The sequence below is a fragment of the Manacus vitellinus genome, unplaced genomic scaffold (assembly GCF_001715985.3).
Source record: "Manacus vitellinus isolate BGI_N305 unplaced genomic scaffold, ASM171598v3 scaffold_11_pilon, whole genome shotgun sequence".
NCBI lineage: Eukaryota > Metazoa > Chordata > Aves > Passeriformes > Pipridae > Manacus > Manacus vitellinus.
Genome location: NW_021938895.1, coordinates 20,335,333 through 20,349,403, shown reverse-complemented (window position 1 = coordinate 20,349,403; position 14,071 = coordinate 20,335,333). Strand labels below are relative to the sequence as shown.

The window sequence follows — 14,071 nt, the reverse complement described above, 5'->3', positions numbered from 1 at the left end:
CCAAGAGGGTTTTAGGATCTACCATTCTCCAAACCCCTTTGTACTGGCAGCCCAGTGATGGTGATGCCTGTCTTAGTCTGTAGTGGTGGGACTGGGACTTGAGGGGCCTGTTTTCTGCAGAGGCTTTGTGGGGAGCCTGGCAGCTCAGACCAGCAGCTCTGTCGGCCACTGAGAACTGGCAGCAACTTCTGCCCCTGAACATCAGCATCCTCTGTAGGTTCTCTGGGCCAGTCAGGCAAACAGGTTGAGAAGGCTCTGGTTCCAATAAGTCATACAGAGAACGCAAACAGAGGCATCAAAATGTCCTTCACAGTCAGAATGGCTGTGAAATAGTTTGTACAGGCAAAACTAACTGAACTTTCACATCACAAATACGACCCAGGAACAAGTCACTATTTTTCAGGGGTACATCTAGTCTTTGCATTTACTTACAGCCATGCAAACTGCCTAACAGTGAAAAGCACACTCTGGCAGAGACAGGAGTGAGATCCATCCTGGATGTCAAATACAGATGTTACAAAATCCCAGAATGGTTTTGGTTGGAAGGGACCTTAAAGTTCCAACCCCTCTGCCATGGCCAGGGACACCTTCCACTAGACCAGGTTGCTCAGAGCTCAACAACCGTTTTCTCACCAGCAACACCTCCTTCCAGCCCACCAGCAACAGACTCCAGCGTTTCCACTGGCTTCTGCCCACCAAATGCCAGTCCTCCTAAGGAGGATGTGCCCTGAAAGAGGTGGGTGTCAGTGGCTTATCTGTCAGCAGCTTATCAGAGTGAAAACAAACAGGGAAATTCTTCAGGTCCAGGAGGAGAATGGAGGAAACCCAAGATTCACATCAGTTTTAGACGTGCTGAGGGACTCCTCATTAGGAAAACAACAGACCAGTCAGCCTGGGGTAGGGCTGCAGATCTGGGACTCAAACTGAACAGGTAGGAGGTACACTCAATAGGCTGACCAGGATACTGCTCCTCACACAGAAAACAAATCTTCCCTGGAATCAATCAGATGTAGTGATGCCTGACTGGAGCTGATGTTTCTAATATTTTTATTTTTTTTTTAAATTAGATTATCGTTGCTTTTCCTTCTCTGGATTTGTTCTGTGTTTTGTTCTACTTGTGTGACTTTTGCCATTATACAAACTTAAAACAACAATTTCTTCTTTTGTCTTATGCTCAGCATACTGTGCAACTCACTTCACTGGGACCACAGAGCTCCAAATTGATGAGACAGGCACGAACAAGAAAATGAGGACAAGAGCAACCCCACTGTGTTTGCTTCAAGCCCTGTCACCACAGCCGCTCTGCTAAAAAGTGACCTAGAACTGCAGGTTAGGACCAAACTGTGGTTTCCAATTCTAGAAAGGAAAAGCCTTTATAAAGCAGGTGCCAAGATCTTGAACCTATTAGCTGGTTTTCTACTGCCTTTCTGGGCATGGTTGAAATTTCTGTCATTAAAAGTGGTTTTTTATTTGGAGGTGGTGGTGGGAGAAATATCTTTTTTTAAATTTTTAACACTAAAACAAAAATCCCAAGCCTGGTCCTGGTCTCCTTCATCATCCAAACCCAAACTCGTTATCTCTCTCTCACTTGAAGTGAGTATATATATTCTGTGCATGCTAAAATAATCAGGGGCCAATTTTTAAGTACTAAAAGAAGTTTTACAGTTATGTTACATTTGACTGAAAGGAGAAAAAACAAGTATTACAGTAAGAAAATGCTTCAGAGGAGCAAGCAAAGGACTGCAGCAGGCTAGAGCCCCTCACATGTCCTCCTCAGTAATTTCTTCACTCTATTATCACTCAATGTTTTCTGTCACTTCACTTTTTGTGTTCTCTGTTATTTAAGTTAATGTTTCCTTACCAGCCTTTCCCCAAAAGTAAACACAAGCATATCATTGTAGAATTAGCACATAGTGGTGGTCTTGCAAGTTTTACATATTGTGTATGCACATGAACAGAGCAGTACTTGTGTAGAGGGAAACTGCTGTTATGAAAGGCACTGACAGAGCTGGCAAAGGAGGTTTTTGAAATATAGGTCCATCTGAGATTTAACACATCACTAAAACTTTGGTGGCATTTGCTACCAAGATATACTTCAGGTATTTGTTTGCAATACCTCTTCCCTCCCCTTGGGTCTGTCCACACTGTCTGCCAGTGTGTCAGGCCAAGGCCTCGAGGTCAATTCCTGGACAGGACTGTGGTCCTGCACACTAATGAACATTACTAAGCCTGTGAAGTTGGTGCAGGTGTTCATGGGTGAAAAGCTATTGCAGTTTGACCCACCTGGTGGTGTGTTGCACTGGAACAAGCACAAATAAATTTTAATGCATTTCTAGCTGCATGGGAAAAAAAAATCACAAAGTTGTTTTTTTTCAAATGACTGCTTCTCACACAAGTTTTTCCATCAAGGATTTAAAACCACACTCATAGCCTTTGTGTAAGCAGTTCCTATTAACCAAGCTACAAACATGAAAGTGCAGAAAAAATTGAACAAGTAGACAGGACAGAAAAGTTGAATGAGCATTGGCTCTTCTTATTTTAATGAAGAAATATTTCAAGTTAATATCAGTGCATATTTAGAAATAGCATGTGATACTCCCAATGCCAAATACAACAGCAAATTACAGTTTCAAAACTTTATAAATGAATGGCAAGGAAAAAAAAAGATTAACAGAGAGGATAAGGTTCAAAATAAACATCCTGTTTGTTTGCTGCACTGTGTCAATTATATTCCTGGTACTTACACAGCAAGAGTGATCCAGTATTTCATGGTAATTAGGCTCTCCAAAATAGCAGTTATTTTCCTACAAATGAATTAAGCGGTTTGCATTTATTTTTGATGTATAATTAAATGTTATTCTTAGCTGTTACAAAGAAATTTAGTCATGTCAGAGTAAAATTTCATTCCATGACTGAAAAAATCACACTAACATAGGAACATTGCCTTCTGGTTATACCCACTGGTAACAGTCAGCTGAGAATAGGAAGAACTACGTGTAAGCACATTTGGCTGTTACATAAAATGGCTTTTTTTTTTCTGTTTCACAGCCTCATAACAATACTGTTTTTCAACATTGTTCCCAGTCATTGTTTTTAAAATGGTTCATCAACATATCCTGAATCAATCACCGATATAAATAACTCCAGTGACAAAATCCATTATGAAGGACACAGAACTTCAAACTGAAAGTTGTACTGAATGATTTTAAGGTGGAACTGTAATAACTGTAATTACTCTATAAGGTTAAAAAAAAAAAAAAGAAAAACACACAGTAAAAGCCGTATCTTTAATTAACTGGCAATGATGGAATCTGAAAAACTGAGATGTAATTTTAAGAGATGTCTAATTCACAATGGACTGTAAAGCAAGACAAATCATACTGAAGCTAGAGAGAAATGCACATTTAAAGCTTGCAAGTGTTATATAAAAATATTTTCTAGTTCTTTCATTTTGATACAAGGAGTCCAATTCCCTAATGGAAGAAGATAAAATACATCCTCTTTCCTACCCCATTGCTGTACATATAGACTGTTCCCTGGATATCAGGAAATGGCTTTTCCCCAGCAAAAATACCAGCCTTGGGAATCGCAGACTTTCTGATAGTCAGAGTTTGTTGATTTTGCTTTTTAAAGTATACTTTCAAGCAGGTGAAATACTGACAGGATATGCATTTTGTTCACTACTAGTCTACTGTGCAAATCTTATACATTGACCCTGTAACTTCAATCCAGCTGCAGTCTGCATCACCTAGAATGACTGTGAATCTTACTGTGATACTACAGCATGGAGATGACTGCCAGGTTATGAAATATCAGGCTAAATCAGATTAGTGGGAAAGGCACATGCTTGGGATTTAGCAGGAACACCTGAAGGTTCCTTGTTACCGTACCCTTATGCTCCTGGAGTTACAATAATTCTGTGCAGTACCCAAACAACAAAGTTTGCTTCCAGAAAATTGTGAGGTAACAGGAAACTTCTGCTTATGGCACGTACACATGAAAGGTCTGTGAGTTCAGCTGAAACACTTGAGGTGGTAGGGATAACAGACACAAGGGAGGCTACAGTCTGGTTAGGCCAGAAACAAAAACTTAACATTTTGTTACACCACGTACATTCCTTTTATGCACAAACACAAGGTGCGCAAAATAAACTGTTTGCTCAGTACAATTTAATGTTTTGCATATGTAAAATAATCACCTAATACTGCAATATAATCAAAAATCATGCACTAGATAAACAGAGCTGCTTCCCCATGAACAGTAGTTCTCGGGAACATTTTATTCTGCTTCAGGTAACATCTCATGATTTGCTAGCTTACCCAGTCCCTTTTAAAGAACACAGTATTTAGCTAAAACTGAAGAGCAAAATTAAAAAAAAAAAAAAGAAGTTTTGATTTTATTTGTGATACAGCTGGGACAGATGCAACTGAGCTGCTGCAATGCACGAAAGAACAATGAAAATTCAACATGAATATCAGAAGAATAAATATATACTCTAAATTAAGCTCTGTAAATACATTCACAGGTCCACTTAAGACACCCTTATGCATAATTCATACTTCTTCAAATCTGCAGAGAGAGATGGATGTTAGTTCATGGGGAAAGCAATTTATCATATGACTCAGTTTATCTGTCATTATTCCAGCAAAAATCAGTAGCAAATCTGAAAATCTACATTACTTTTCCCCAGACCAACCACACAGAGGCTTAAGTCACAAAATCTATTATTTCCAATATTTGACCAATAAGGCTTTATTTACACTTTTTTTTCTATAAAGTCAGGAAAAGGTTTGGTGCAATGTACAAGAAAAGACTGCACATTTCACCAACTGGAGACTAACATCTGCTTATGGTTTAATGCTAACCCAGAGGCAGCCAATTAAAGTCCCATATATCCATGTTTTTACATAAAGTTTCCTTCCAGATTCTGTCAGAAGCATACTAGCAGTCAGGCCACCTAAAAACAGCAAAGATGGCAAAGTTTTCTTGAGGCTTAGTTTGGAATGAACACTTTTTCCAGGGAATTTATTTCTTCTTTTAGAATCCTTTGCATCATAAAATTCTATTAGTAACCTAAAAGCAGAGAAAAGGAGATGGTTAAAGTCATACAGGAGTGTAAGGCATTTTAAGCACCTTAGTTTCCTCCAGTAACTGCTTCTAATCACACATTATTTAACAAATGATCTCACCATGTGTAGCAGCTCATCTGTAGCAAGTTGAAACAACAACTACACCTTATGAACATGTTGTGTGTCAGAGAACTCAACCTGAACGCTTGTAAGCAATAAAGGTATATTTTCCTTGGGGACTAATTTTAACAGTGAACATAAAAATTGAAAAGAATCCTTTTCATTCAGCATTTAGCATAAAAGCCCATAGCACTGAGCCGTATTGTAGGACAAAACAACACACAGATAATCACTGAACACCCAAGGAAGAGGAAAAACATCTTCATAAAATAAACTAATAAATAACAAGGGCTCACAAGACGCTAAATACATCGGAAGCTAAACATGCAGGAGTAAGATGCTACACCACTGGTTTAGTGGTAACTTTTTTCCTCCTACTTTTAAAAACCTTTAATAAATGGATCTGGAAATTCTGGGGTTTTAACTATCCCTAAATTTGCCTGACAGATTCCTTTGGTCCCAGGAAAGATGTTCCAGTGAACAAGAGCCTACAATGAGACAGAGATAATCAGGGTTCAGTTTTGCTTGTCTTCACCAGACAACTAAAGGGATAGACACTGGGCAGTCTTTTATTTTATGTATCACCTGCTTGTCTATATAAATTAAATTCAGACTTTCTTCCTTTCTAAAGTGAAGAAAAGTTTTTTAGTGATTTTAAATGTCTAAGACACTTTAGTAACAGTGCTGTGCTTACAGATAGTCATGTTAACTTTTACATGAATTTGAAGTTCACAGGAGAAATGAATACATTTTTTACCATGGAGTGTGAGATTGGCAGAACAATTTTAAAGCACAACATAACTGAAGAATCAGGGAAATTTTTGTCTCACATAAAGTATTCAAAGATTTAGAAAGTAAACAGATGCAGCTCTTTAAGTTGGACTTAATGGCAAATAAAACCATCATCTCTCAAACAATATTTAAATCCCACACTGAGGTACAAAGTCCTTCCAGAGAACAAGGTCCCCTAGGATCTGCTGCATATGCTCACTAGTGAGCTTATCTGGAGATGCTGGAAGGAGCCAGGCACTTCAGTTCTGCCACAATTAAAAAATGGACAAATGAAACTTCTACTTCACCTTGTTTCCCTAGTGAAGGTAGGGATTTTGGGGTTAATTGTGGTTTTTATCCAGTTGATGTCTGGATGAAAAACATGTAAACAATTTTGGCAGAAGAGATTAGATCAAGACCTGCCTTTAACTCCAACTTAAAACTGACTACAAGGAGAGAATCACACTGCTTTTTTTTGCTTGCCTACCACAGGCATCTTACATTCTTGGCTATACAGGACTCAACTACAAGCAGATAAACGGAGTATTCAAATGAATAGGAGTCTTGCCTGGAACACAAGACTCACACCTCTTCAATCTAAGGAAGGTCAAAACCCCAGGAATCCCAACCTCCTGAGCAAAAGGTTTAAGCAGAAGGTTCTGATATGTTATATGCACAGGAATACCAACATCACCCTCTCTTCAGAGAGCCTTAAAGCTGGTACTGCTGGTAACACAGAAATCAAGGGTGTATCTGTTAATACAAAAGAAGTAAGACAGACTGTTGAAACAGGAAGTTCTACATATTCTACTCACTTATCCTTTATTTCAAAACGTTCATGAAGCCACCTTCTCATATACATCTGCTCTTCTGGAATGTCCTTCAGCTCAATTCGGTCAATGAAAATATGAACTCTTGGGCATTCCTTACAAAGAAACTCTAAAAAGAGAGCAAAACAACAGAACTGAGTCACAAAAACACTGTAGGGCATTTATTTGTCTAAAATACACCAAAAAAATTGGTCTGTGCGTGCCTTGGAAGCCTAACTTCAGTGCTCAAAAGCCTCCCCTCCTTACGTTCAGATCCTGAGCACTTCGCTGAACTTAGAAACCACCTGGCCTACACACTTCAAACAGTGGACCATTGTAGGAGCAGGTGTTCAGCAAAAGGCCCCAGAGATCACGTGCAACATGGAAGAATTGTCCTAAAATGCACCCTGCTAACTGTAAAATGCTGTGCTTGAAAACATTATGCTCTACCTCAGCAGCAATCTACTCATTCAGTAGTGTGGGATGCAGTAACTTTGATACTGTAGTTATCCATCCTGCAATCTTGTTAGTAGTCCTCTTTGCTTGTCCTTTTTAAAATCTAAATTTTCTTTGCTCCTGGATTGGAATTACAGTGATGTCCCAAAGCATCTCCAGAAGAAAGTATGATTCAGTTTAAGCAATAATCTATAATTACAAAGTAAAACAGGGCAAAAGACTCAGAAAAAAATGATCTTTCTATTTTTCATCCCTTCATTTTTCTTCTGCCTTACAAAGCTCGAGACAGCCCTATTGTAATTCCCCTCCCCCATTTCCTCAATTTGTCCCTAGAAAAATTTACCAAGCAAGCATTAATGAAAAACAAAACCCCATTACTCAAATAGCCTTGTTGGATTTCTTGCAACTAATAAGTGGTGAAAATACTGTGCATGACTATTGTGATATACTGCATATTGTAAAATACTATGCTTATTGTAACCACTGTGAAATCCTGTGCAGTGTGTATTGGTAACCATCTGCATTTACCAGTAGCAAGGGGTGCTGCAGTAACCATGACATCTCTGTAGAGAGAGATGCATGATGTGAGGATGGAAGTCTTCAGAAATTTGGACAGTTTTCATATTTTGGAAATGGACCAAAAGTGCCTTCCTACAATACAGACAAGCAACAAATGTAACACAGAGAGGGTGGTCCCTTTAGGTTGTTGACATGTTTGGACAGCAGTGCAGATGTACAGAAGACTTTGACCCGTAACTGTTAGGGGTATCTTGAGGAATGAATGTGCAAAATAATTGCTGTGGCATGTACATCTTTATTGTTGTCTGCCAAAGCAGATATCCCTGTATTTATTTTTCATCTTTACAGGATTACTGATTTGGAAGGACTTTGTTGTAAAAGCAGTCCTTATCATATACTAGAAATTGCCTTAAGGAATTTTAAAAGCCTGTTCATGCAAATGTGTATGTGTGCTTGCAGAGGGGGAGGGAAGGAGAAGAGATAAAGAGATCACTGAAGTCTCAAGGCAGTTTGATGCACAAATCTGTAAGGTGCTGTGTGTGGTTCTGTCTAGAGTTCAGGCAAAGAGAGTCCTTCACCAAACTGCACCGTAACGTAAAGGGAGCAACACGGCCCCGCACCATCAGTTGGGGAAATGGCTGAGGGCTCCCAGCAGGCACAAGTCAACCTCAGCCATGCAGCAAACACAGCTGGCACCAGAAAGTTCCTGGCAGAACCTTCTCCTAGCTACAGCTATTAGATGACAGGCAAGTTAAGTACTTGGAGTCCGGAACGGCGGTACAGGTAGACATTTTCTTCAGGTTTATGTGCAATGCTTTTACTAACCACAAAGAAATCAGAGTTCTTTTATCTAAAAGCAGGTTTTTCCTCTTGCTTTAATGAGAAGAAAGGATTTTCCAGGTCTGTTTCTCCAAGGATACTATCCAGGCCCCTACATGAAGGTCATTGACTATATGATCACCTAAAAGCATACTATTAATATTTTAAAATGACAGATGTATTATCCATGTCTTAAACACTTATGATGTTCACTGATGTATAAATCCTCTTTTGAATGGCATTACTATTAAGTGGAACATTCTAACAACATGCAGAACTGTATCTAGAAAACAAATGCCTGGAAGCCAGATGATACAGTCTTTTTTTGCACTAGACTCCTATAAAAAGCATCTATGGTATGCATATTCAGCTAGAGCTCAAGATCCAGCTTTAAAAGATATTTGAAACATTCTGTGCATTTTCTACTGTATGTTTCTTTTGCTTCATAGCACATAGGTTGCTCTGCATAGGAACAAACAAGTCTTTACTGACGTTACTTATAACCTCAGTTATAAATTATTAAGGGAAATTATAAGCCAATCAAAATTCAAGACATAAGTATTTCAAAAGAAACACCTTACCCCCATCCCAATCTGAAATGTAGCGATTCTACAAATCTGCTTGGACAGCCAAAAACCTCCACAAATACCTGAGAGTTGCTGCTCGCTTTCTACCTTGTGCCCAAGTTCCAATGCAAGTTGACTCTTACCACTTCCCACTCTGGTCTTCTTCAAACAATCTAAATTGAGTCCCCATATGTGAAGATCCTAAAACTTTGTCATAATTTCCCACCTTTGTAAATGCCAATGCTTTCTTCCACAGCCTTACTCTCCCTTGCAGTTTGAGCTTAGTACAACCTCACTGAAGGCTGTGGGATCTGCTACTGCAGGTGCTCCCCTGGAGAGGGTCATGATTCCCACACATCAATTCAAGGCCCTTTTATCCAAAGTCTGGGCAACCAGGACATCTGCAGATAATACCGTAATGCATGCAATCAAGCACATCAGGGAATCTGACTAGTCTTTAATTATCCAATTCATATCAGGGTTTAATGCAACTAATCCAACTTTTTTTCCCCAATCTACAATGTCACTGCAATCACATAAGAACACCAGTGAATAAGGACAATATATTGAGGTCGATTTTGAGAAGAAACAGCTGGATTTTATCACCACAACCTCTAAAGGTTAGTGGTGGTCCCATGACTCCTAATTTCACATTAGCTTAACTCCCCAAAGACTTATGCAATTAAGCTAAGAAACAAAATCTTATTGAAGCAATTTATTATGTTCAAATTACATCTAACTTCAGGGACACTAGCCCTTAAGGCCAACATCTTACAGGCTTTTCAGATTCCTAAACTTGCCAGGATTTGTTATAATTAACAGCAGGAACAAGCAAGCCTGAACTTTCCTTCAAGAGACAAACCATAAGTGCAAACCATGCATTACAAGCAAACATTATGTTGGGGACAGCATTAGCCAATCAAGAATTGTGTACCAATTGGGTTAAATTAATGCTAACAACTCGTGTGGGAGCCAAGTGGATTGACTTTTGTGTAGGAGATAATTTCCTAATAAAACTTTCTATCTGGCTAAATAACAGATACAAGCACAGAATGTTTATAATGCTTCTAGTGGCCAACCACAGCAGAAGGAAGGAATTGAAAATAATAAGGTGGATTGAGCATTTTTTTTCCTTAGACTGTGACACTGTGTCCTTCCTTCTGTGGGACAGGTTTCACACTAACACAGGGCTGAAGGATTCAGTGCAGAATTAGGATTAATGAAGGAGGTGCAGCAGTCTCCAGGAAAGGAATTGGATTCACAAGATTTTTAATTGCAAACCAATGTTTGGAGCTTCCACAAAATTCTAACAGTTCTCAACTCCTCACCTTCAGAAGCCAATTAATTGTTTGGAATTACCAGTATTACCAGGGAAACTGAGGGAAAAGAGAAGCTCCAAAGCATAGACATATCTTAACCGAAAAGGGACATACAAATGGCCTCAGACCACCTTCCCCTTAATACTACCACAGAGGTTCATTCCACCACTCCAAACCATTTGCCTTGCCCCTTAAGAAAGTTGTGACAGTGGCATTACACTTAAGCAGATACTCCAGTTTTCAATTACTAATGAGGTCTATTTTTATATGCACTTTAAATACGACGGCAATAAAGTAGCTCAGATTTCAACCTCTTACATTGGCTCTTTTACTGCAATGTAATTATTGCCAAGTCCTTCAAAATTAAGAAAGGACAAACTGAAACCTGACATCGTCATGTTCACTTAAACAGTCCACAATTCTCTCCTGTTTTAACAGATTTCAGTAATGTTTGTGATAAATTGATAGTGATATCAAAGAAATCTGAAATTTGAATAATGTATATTTATTCTAACTAGCCTTTCAAATGTTTAAAAGTATGTCTCTTCAGTAAGAGAACATTGTGTGTTGTGGTGTGTATAGTTTTACAGGCAAACCCATGACAGCAAAGACATTCCTCTCTGAACTGTAGATGCTTTCTTCTCCACTTTTTAAATTTCACTAGTCAGGACTTTAGTGTTTAGCTACCAAAGCAGTTTGTAAAATATCTCCTCCTCAAAGAAAAAAATCCCATCTCTCTACTTCCATTTACTTTGTACACCAAATTTACAATCAAACAGAAAAACAAACACAAATTTAAGTGCCGCATTGTTTCTCAGCTTTGTGTGTTCCATCACCTCAAGTTGAGCTGACAGGAAACTATTTCACAACTTGCTCTAACAAAATAAAGCAGCGGTACAGCAAAGTGGCACCAGACAGGAAAGCAAACATCCAGGGCCAGCAAAGGTTGCTCAGTGGAGTTAACCTGGGCAGCAGTGGAGGAGCAGGATGCACCAGTACCTGCAGGTACTGCTGATGTAGGGAAGCATGCAGGGGGTATTGTGCAGGCTTGACTGAAGCTCACGGCCAGGAGGGAAGCCTGGGACCTGAGGAATAGCCCTTTCAGGAATACTGCCAATCCCCTGTGCAAGGCCCGCCATGCACACAGAGCTCAGAGCCTCCATGCATCCAGAAGGGGCATGGCATAAGTGACTTAGGGGCTGGAGGATGTTCTGAGGTGAGAAACAGGATGCACCTGAATCATTATGAAGCTGCAAAAACTGAAAAAGTTAGAGACTGTCTGGAATGGCAGTTAGGGAAGGCTGAAGGTCAGGAAAAGCAGCCTGTTCAAAGGGATGTGGCATGAGGTGGATGTGGATAAAATTCAATGTGAGGGTAAAACTCAGAAGTTTACCAACACACATGTAGCTGTGTACCAACACGAGATGCCTAAATATGAAGACAGAACAAGAATTACTGGCACCAAGAGATCACCCCTGTAAGGCAAGTACCCAGGAGCCTTGCAGGAGGTTACCAGGCTACCGGATTTCTAGGAATGACAGAAGAGGATTTACAAGTAAGGGAATAGTACCGTGCATGAATATATAAAGTATAATAGCTTTCTATAATAAGGAGACAGAAGCACAATGAAATCCTTTTGCATGGAAATCTTAGGCTCTAATAAAATACATATTAGATAAAAATATTAAATGACTTCCCAATAAGTTTGATAATAGTGAGCAGAAACTGTGAAGCCAGACTGAGACCTGCAAGTTAAGGACTGACGGCAGGAGTGTGAGATTTCAGCTTATTGAACTGCATCGATACTTCATCTGAATGAGCAGGGAAAAAAACCTAAAGTTCCCAAACCAAATCAAGCCAAACAACTGGACAAAAACACCAGAGGAAAAAAAACCCAACAGATTGTTTCCTGGAACAACTAGTAACAAAACCCACATGAAAAGATGCCACTTCTGGTGTGGTCTTGAGTGGTGCACAGTGTTTGTAAGAAGTGCTCTGGAACCACAATACAATTAATTTCAGTGTTGTAGAGAAAGAATCTGCATAGAAATGCAGAATTTTGGGGGGTTGGCCTCTTCTCCCAGGCAATTAGCAATAGGACAAGAGGAAATGGCCTAAACTTGTACCAGGGGAGATTCAGGTTGGATATAAGGAAAAAATTCTTCACCAAAAGAGTCGTTAAGCATTGGAAGAGACTTGCCCAGGGAAGTGGTAAATTCACCATCCCTGGAAGTGTTCAAAAAATGAACAGACGTGGCACTTTGTGATATGGTTTAGTGGGCATGGTATTTGGTCAATGGCTGGACTTCATGATCTTAGAGGGTTTTCCAGATTTAATGATTCTGTGTATTAAAGGAACTATGTAATGGGAGGAAAGGCAAAGTGTCAAAATACCCTAAAAGAAACAGTCCAAAAGAAGGCAACCTAGAGACTGGTAAAAAACCCCCAGAACACTAAATACCAAACCCCAGAAAAACTTGCAATAAAAACCCATGTAAAAGACATATAACACTGCAAAAGGAAAAGTCTGCATGGGTCTGAAAAACACCTGTATGGTTTAATGGGAAAATTAAGGAGGCTACAACTATACTCCTACCTTCTTTTCCTCCTTGAGGAATGGAAAGCTTGTCCAAATAAGGAAAAGCCAAGAAATCACTCATGCCAAATGTAAACATAAACTTAAAAGGACCAAAAAGAAACTTGAAAAATGGCAAGGGTGCTCTATTTTAACTTTTTAAAATATATTAAAAGCAGTAAACCAGCTAGGTCACTGGTGGGACTGCTGGAGGACAAAGGTGTGAAGAGTAGCACTCATGATAAAGTATAAGCCCTTGCAAGAGAAGCTCAGATATTTGCTTGCAATATTTTCCTTGCTGAAACTGTTTGATTCCTGCACCCATTGCATTCTTTGTATCAGATCACTCAAAGGAACTAGATCAATAAGTAAACAGACAGAAAGTATTAGACTAAATAAATAAGTTTGATGTCAGGAAGTCACCAAGACCAGACAGCATTCATCCAAAAGCTCTCAAACTTGGACTTTGAAAACAAAGATGTGTAACGTATCATCACAAACAACCATTGTGCCAGAAAAATGGGGAGTTCCCTTTTACAAATGAAAGCTTTAGAGATGATGTCGGGAAATACAAACTGAAGAGTCTTACATCCCTGCGTAAGATAGCAGGGTCTATAATAAGATCACTAAGCACAGAGATAATCACAGTTTGTTGAAAAAAAATTGGTGTGGATTCTGTAAAGGGAAATCCTGCCTCACCAATATGCTGGATTTCTACAACAGTGTCAAGGAGCAGGCGGATAAAGGGGATTCACTGGACGTGATATATTTGAATTTTCATAAAGCCTCTGACAGGGTTCCACATTGAAGGCTATTAAAGAAATTAAGCTGCCATGGGATTAAAGGAAATGATGTTTTATAGACCAAAAGCTGCTTAAAGGAGAGGAAGCAAATGGAAGGACTTAAGGATGGAAAACATTTGACAACCGGGGTCCTCCAGGGATCAATGCTAGGACTGGTTTTACTCTGTGTCATCACTGATGAGTTGAAGAAGGGAGCAAACAGTGAAGTCTCCAGTTTTTCACATTTCTTTCAGAAGATCCTAAGC

The 14,071-nt window shown here is 39.3% G+C and overlaps 1 protein-coding gene across 1 annotated transcript in view; it reads right to left on the bottom strand.

Moving 5' to 3' along the window:
* Positions 1–2,507: 2,507 nt before the first annotated feature.
* The window catches only part of AGPAT5 (1-acylglycerol-3-phosphate O-acyltransferase 5), a 54,381-nt gene continuing 42,817 nt past the window's right edge, over positions 2,508–14,071 (bottom strand). Inside the window, 2 exon segments of the mRNA XM_008925856.4 lie at positions 2,508–5,073; positions 6,776–6,899. Coding sequence (XP_008924104.3) covers positions 4,848–5,073; positions 6,776–6,899 — 350 coding nt within the window. The 3' untranslated portion in view covers positions 2,508–4,847.